The sequence below is a fragment of the Nanorana parkeri genome, unplaced genomic scaffold (genome assembly GCF_000935625.1).
Source record: "Nanorana parkeri isolate BGI_ZX_2015 unplaced genomic scaffold, ASM93562v1 scaffold1601, whole genome shotgun sequence".
NCBI lineage: Eukaryota > Metazoa > Chordata > Amphibia > Anura > Dicroglossidae > Nanorana > Nanorana parkeri.
Genome location: NW_017307869.1, coordinates 166629 through 173970, shown reverse-complemented (window position 1 = coordinate 173970; position 7342 = coordinate 166629). Strand labels below are relative to the sequence as shown.

Sequence of the window (7342 nt, the reverse complement as noted above, 5' to 3'; positions counted from 1 at the left end):
GTATTCTTGTCTTGGGTAAAATTAGATTTTATTACTTTACCGCCCATGTAAATCCCACCCACTGTTCGCACTACGTCTGCTTTAATATTGTTGGATTTAAAGTGCATGTATAGCCAAAACGTAATTTTTTAAAAAGTTTTGGATAGAATTGGGAAAGGTTAACCTCCGTCAGTTTTTATTCTTGTCTTGGGTAAAATTAGATTTTATTACTTTACCGCCCATGTAAATCCCACCCACTGTTCGCACTACGTCTGCTTTAATATTGTTGGATTTAAAGTGCATGTATAGCCAAAACGTAATTTTTTAAAAAGTTTTGGATAGAATAGGGAAAGGTTAACCTCAGTCAGTTTTATTGTTCCTGTCCATGAACCACTGGGGAAATGTCACTTCCTGTCCAACAGACACAACAGGAAGTTAGAGGAAATCTTCCAAACTTACACAGTTGTCCCCATTTGAAGATTGCCCCTCAACTCTTGTTCTGGGGACAACTCTAGCGGTACCTGTGCCATTCGCACGGCACTAGTACCCCTAGATGGCGCTGGCAGGTATAACTCGTCAGCACCGTCCAGGGGCCGTATAGCTGTATGAGTGGTATCTGCTGGGCGGAATTCTTATAAACGAATCCCTTAAATTTTGGATTTCCCCCCCACCAGGACAAATAGAGAGGGTGAATCTTCCCAATGGGGACAGCAATAAAACCTTGACAGAAGGTCTAACCCGGGGGTGCCCATTAGGTTGATCGCGATCTACCAGTTGATCGCAAAGAAAACACAGGTGGATCGCGAACGACTGTGTCCTGTCCTCCCACCATGGGGCTTCTCCTCTGGATCCCCGCTGCTCTCCCCCATCTGTATGCAGCGGGGATCTGAGGAGAAGTGAAGGAAGCGCTGCAGCCAGCGGCGGGGGGATGTGTTAGACGCCGCAGACGGGAAGGGGCGGGACACCTCTCCCCATGTGCAACTTCGGCCACACGAGCACCGCAGGAGGACAGGACGCCAGCGCACAAGAGGAGACCTGGGAAGCTGCTGCAGTGGAGGTAAGAAAAGACAGACAGGGGAAAGACAGCAGAGAAAGTGAGGGCAGAGGCAGCAGAGAGAAACAAGGGAGAGAGCGAGGAGAGGGAGAAGAGACAGCCAAGAGAGAGAGCCAGTTCTCACCACAAAGTCTGCGTTCCAGAGTGTGCGGCCTCTAGAACGCACTGGAATACAAGCCGGCCAGCTCCCTGCGTTCAGAGGTGGGAGGGGGTGTGGGGTTGTATTGAAGTCAATGGTACTGCAGCCACGCCCCCCGCCCACAGTGCAGTCGTCTGCACCCGTAACACAGGCATATTACTGCCTCCATTCCAGTCCAGTGCGATCTGCAAAAATAGTGCTCGCAGCATTTTTGCAGATCGCACTGGACCGGAACGCAGGCACTAATGTGCGAGCGATCGCACTGTGGGCGGGGGGCGTGGCTGCCGTGCCATTGACTCCCACCCCTGAATGCAGGTGTTTTTTCATTGGTAGATCTCATTGAGCTCGTCATTTGAAAAGTAGATCTCCAGATGAAAAATTGTGGGCGCCCCTGGTGCAACCTTTCCCCACTCTATCCAAAACTACAAAAAACAAAAAGGTTTTGCGTAGAGATACATTGTAAGGACAAGGAAAGCGTGCAGCCTATTAGCTGGGGCGTCATATCAGCTCGTCGGCACTCATATAAGACCATTGCACTCCTTCCCATTGTATTCTATTGTCTGCCCCAACAATGGATGCTCTGATAGGGGAAGTCTTGGTGTTTGTGCGTCACATTGATAAGATTATCAGATCTGCAGAAGGATATTTTGCCCTTTTAGAAGTCAGTCTATTACTGATAGGACTTTCACCGGGGTCCCCCCCCCACCCCCCCACTACTCACCTCAGGCTTTATAACAAGAAATGATTAAAGTGCATGTAACCCCAACAATAAACTTCTCTTATTTACTCCATTGTGGTTTGTTAAATATACCATTGAAAATGTTTTGTTATATCTGTTTGATACGTATGAAATAATACCTGTTGCCAGAAGTCCAGTGAGCTGATAACTTCCTGTGCGCACCGCCTGTGCTGTTTGTTGGACTACAGAACTACACCCCTCTATGCTATGAAGAATAGGAGATGGAATCCTATAATCCTGTCCTGTTTGTGTTGTCCTGATATAGCAGAGTGAGCCCTGTCATCCTAGGACAGGAAGTAGACATGTGCGATTCGTTTCGTTCCGAATCAAAATTCGTAAAAGTTTTTCTGAAATTCAGACAAATCTGAATTTCTGAATCCCAATGCATCCAAATGCGTCCGAATTTCCCTTTCCGAATTTCAGATCCTGTGCGTATTTCGTTCAAAAATGAAATTGAATCGGACATGTGACTTTTCTGGCCAATCAGATTTTTTTTTTTCAGTTTAATGCATCCGATTGGGTCTGAATCCGAATTTTCGAATTGCTCCTGAATGCCATTCGGGTCTGGGAGCCTCGGGTTTAGTTTTATGTATATTTGGGTCACAGTGTTGTCGCTACGAATATTCGTTCCTATTATAGAATACTACTTATATATACATAATACTAAAACTGAGGCTCCAAGACCCGAATGGAGTCCAAATTTCCGAATAGCATACCAGAGCTCCCGAATGCCGTTCGGGTCTGGAAGCCTCAGCTTTAGTAATAATATATGTATATGGGTTTCTGTGGTACACGCAACGAATATTCGTAAACTCATCCGAAACTAACGAAAATTCGGATTTCGTCCAAATCCGAGACCCGAATCTAATTTTTCCACTGCATACATGTCTAACAGGAAGTGCGTATTTTGCTCTGTTTTATACAACCTAAACACACTGACACTAAATAAAAACTCTTTTTTTTTAATCCTACCTAAAATAAAGTGACAATAATTATTAGTTATTATTATTATACAGGATTTATATAGCGCCAACAGTTTGCACAGCGCTTTACAATATAAGGAAGACATTACAATCACAATGCAATTCAAGAGATGATGGTAAGGAGGGCCCTGACCCTGAGGGCTTACAATCTAAAAGGGAGGGGCAAGTGATACATGAGGAGGTAGTTGTGTGGGGATGAATGGTTGAGTGGTTAGGTTGAGGTGGGATAGGCTTCCCTGAAGAGATGAGTCTTAAGGGATCGCCTAAAGCCAGTCAGAGTAGGAGGTAGTTGGACAGGTTGGGGTAAAGATTTCCAGAGGATGGGGGAGACTCTAGAGAAGTCCTGGAGGTGAACATTGGAGGAGTTGACGAGGGAGCTGGAAACCCAGAGGCCTTTGGAAGAGCGGAGGGGATGGTTAGGGTGATACTTTGAGACAAGGTTTGAGATAAAGCCGGGGGCAGAGTTGTGGATGGCTTTGTAAGAGGTTGTTAATATATTGAGAATTTTATCCTTTGGGTGGCTGGAAGCCATTAACAATAACACCAATCCTAACACTAATGCCGACCCTAACACTGACCATGACCCTAACACTGACATTAACCATGACACTAACATTATCACCTACCCTAATACTGATCTTAGCACTAACACTGACCCTGACACTAGCACTGAAACTAACGCTAACCTAGACCAAGCCCTGATTTATATTATTTCTAGAGGAAGGGAATATACAATGTATCATCTTCATCCCACAGAGGACAAGCCGTATAGGGCAGGGAGCTATAACCTGTGATCACTGTGACTGGCTATCACAGCGCTTCCATGATCAGAAGCCGGTCCTTCCGAGTCCTGAGTCCTGATTGTTAGTTTGATACCAGGATCTGTCAGCGACATCTCGGTGCTGCTGGTGCGCGATTGAGCGTGCTTCCAGCAGAAACACATGGCGCATGTGTGCGGCACCACGTAGGAAAGACCACTTATATGTTACATAAGTGGGGGAGGATTCAAATCTTTTTTTTTTAGACTTACCTGTATGTACTGGTACCTTAAAAGTCCTACTTCTTTCTGGAATGTCTTTAAACTGAACCGTTTTGGGGATGTGGTACCATGACTCGGATTATTGATTAGTATTTGCAGCAGGCACACAACAACATGGGAGCATGGCGACCGATCAGTGTCCAGTTTGTTGACCTGGTCACTGGCTGAGGTGTTGAGGAGGACTGGTAAACAAAGGCCCGGTGTGACCTGTGTACAGGATCTATCAAATACATGTCACTGGCTGGCAGGCCTGCGGTCAGACTCGTTATCCTCTTCATGGGTTGTTTACACACTGTTCTAGGCTTTGATGTGATGAGTAGGCCGGACGGTCACCTCATCACTTTTACTGCTCTTACTATCTGTAATCCCATTGTCATATCCTCCCTCTGACCAGCCCTCCGCCGCTCTGCGTCCTCTGCATATCTCTTCACATCTTTGACAATACCCGAGCTCCTTCATTCCATAGTGATACATTCCTACTATCCAAGGCTCCTTCATTCCATAGTGATACATTCCTACTATCCAAGGCCTTTCCCATTGTATTCCATTCTCCTCCACAGATTACTAGACAAATATTAGGATGAAATGTGCAGCTTAATAGTGGGGGCGGCCTTCTTTAAGTCTGTAGGACTGAAACGTCTTTAATGGCTGAATCGTACAGACTGCCAGTGACGTCACTCACGATAAACTTTCATTTTCACAAAACACGCTGCAGTCCCCTTCTAAGTCACCGGCAGCTATGGAGACAGGTGAACAGGGAAAGGGTTCCCTATATAAATAGAAGTCAATCTAAGGGTGAAAATGAAAAAACCACCATAGACTACATTCTCACTTTTAATTTACTAATTTGCAGGGATGCAGCGATACCGATACTAGTATCGGTGCCGATGCCAAATATTTGGGTGAGTACTCGTACTCACCCAAATGCTCCGATGCCTAGCCCGATACTTCCTGTATCAGGAAGCCGGGCAGAGCGTCATTACACGCTGCCCAGCTTTCTGATTGGCCGGGACGCCGGCTTCAAGCTCCCTTGTTACCTCATGACAAGGGAGCATGGAGCCGGCTTCCTGGCCAATCAGGAAGCCGGGTGGCGCGTCATTACACGGCGCCCGGCTTACTGATTGGACAGAAAGCCGGCTCCATGCTTACTCGTCACATAATGTCGAGAAGCATGGGGACGGCTTCCCTGCTCAGCAGGAAGCCAGGTGGTGAGTCATTACACGCTGCCTCGCTTCCTTAATGGGACTTCCGGTATCGGTATTCTGTTAATAGTTGGGGTGCCTGAATGTATTTTTAAGATTTAACTTAATCCTAAAAATATATTTTTTAAGATTTAGTGTCACTTTAACTCTTCTGGCAGGATCTGGTGACAATGGTGTCAAGCTTGGATGTACACTTTGACAATCCGTTGTCACCTCTTTGTGATAGGAAGTCGCACACCAATCCCCGTACACAACTTAGTGTGAAAAGCTGCAGTGACAGCGACAATATTCATTATAATGTTTTGTATACGTTTTCTTTTCCCTTTTAAAGGTGCAGCTGTTAACAAAATCACATGATCTCCTCTCTGAATCTGGTTTAGTGAAAGCTATTTTTCATTGTCCCTTTACATTATTGTGCCATAACCAGGGAACAATAATAATCTGTTCACTCTCAGCACTCTTTGCAAAGGTTAGGGCTACCCTGATGGCTTTTAAAGACTCATTCCACCTAGAACCTTCATTTTTGCCTCTATTTGCACAAAACAAACATTCACAGGGATTTGCAGGGGGTGAAGGGCCATGCAAATTATTTATAAATAGACCCCTAAGTATCCAAGAGATAAGAAGCCAAGGGCTGACTCTGCTCACCGATTTCTATTCTATGATAACTAAAATATTACTTATTGCCATTGAGACCGCCACAATACTTACATACTTTGCAACAGCGTCTTGCTCTAATGTCCACTTGTGCACGGTATTCAGGCAGCTGTGAGTATCAAGGGCTGACTGAATACAATAGCCAGCAGTGCAGATTCCCCTATCAATGTTGTTTAGCAGTGCTTTTTCTGCACTACGTTTCTTGGAAAGGTCTTTTCGCTAGCCTGGACCAATTTTTTTTTATCTAGGCCAGAAGGCCTGCCATGTCTTAGCACTGGCACTTATTTATTTTGAGCACTTATTTATTGCATGAGCACTTTGACCCCACAGAAGATGGAGGGTGTGGGTACCTTCGGGGCCCACCCTGATATTAGGGGGGAGGTTCTGTGGCCTCTATGAGTTTTCTTATCTACCTTTACCCAGGTGTCTCTCTGGGAGAGCCCCCACCTAGTACTTGGAGGACCTGCTTTGGTAGGTACCTAAGGATTGGGGTCCATCTGGTTTCGACTAAGTGGACTTGGGTGCCTTGCCCGTCAGGAGCCTTGCGCCCTGGGGAGTTCTGGGATTTCGAGGCTCTTCCTCTTCGGAGGAGGACCAAAAGCACCCTTGTGCACTTTTTTGTGTGTTGTGATTGCACAATTCATTTTTTTTTTTGTTCACAAGACCGTCTTCAATGCACTCACAGGGGAATGAATAAAAAAATCTTTGCTATGTTTTTTTTGTTACTACAATGCATAAGGTGTATGGTTTTATATTTCATTGTTTCTTTCATTGTTTGATAAATATTGATACAATGCACAACATATTTGTAAACAGAATGTGCCATCCTCCACCTGATACTGCAGCTAGCATTTCTGGCCACTAGATGGCAGCAACGCTCCCCTTGAAAGCTGCGCCTGTCCTAACAGAGTACAAGGTGCAGTGTCAGGAAATGATGTCAGCTCCTGGGCACAGAACACACCTTAATTACCTGGGCAGGGATCTGCAGACAGCAAACAGATCTACTGGAGAGGGGGAGAGGAGAGGACGCAGCCTGCAGCACCATGGACAAGGAGGGCGCTTCCCCATGGGACATGGGGCTGCTCAGGACCTTTGACTCCAGGGAGTTCTGTGGCTGGGAGAAGATCGGATCTGGAGGCTTTGGGCAGGTTTATAAAGTCAAACATATCTCCTGGAAGACGTGGCTGGCCATCAAGTGTCCTCCCAGCCTGCATGTGGATGAGAAGTAAGTGGCAAGCAGCTAACCCTGAGCAGATCACCTTCCCAGCAAGCAGAGGGCTACTTACCTGCCAGCCATGCATGCTAATAAAGCTCTGCTGTACATATAGGAAAGTGTAGCAACTTTGTTATTTAATGATTGTACTGTTCTTACCTTTTTTATCCTTCCATTGCTTGAAAAATATCTGTACACTTGTATACACGTTTCGTCACCGGCGAACTAATACTGCTGTGCATATAGGAACTATAGCAACTTTGTTGTTTTTATGTTTTTTATTGTTTTTACATATTGGCTACAAGTTTGTTTTTGTTCCCCCCCTCCCCACCTCACC

General features: G+C 45.6%; 1 protein-coding gene across 1 annotated transcript in view; it reads left to right on the top strand.

Moving 5' to 3' along the window:
• Positions 1–6773: 6773 nt before the first annotated feature.
• The window catches only part of RIPK4 (receptor interacting serine/threonine kinase 4), a 35127-nt gene continuing 34558 nt past the window's right edge, over positions 6774–7342 (top strand). The window contains exon 1 of the mRNA XM_018570812.1: positions 6774–7017. Within this exon, the coding sequence (XP_018426314.1) occupies positions 6836–7017 (182 nt within the window). The 5' untranslated portion in view covers positions 6774–6835. The remainder of the gene's footprint in view (positions 7018–7342) is intronic.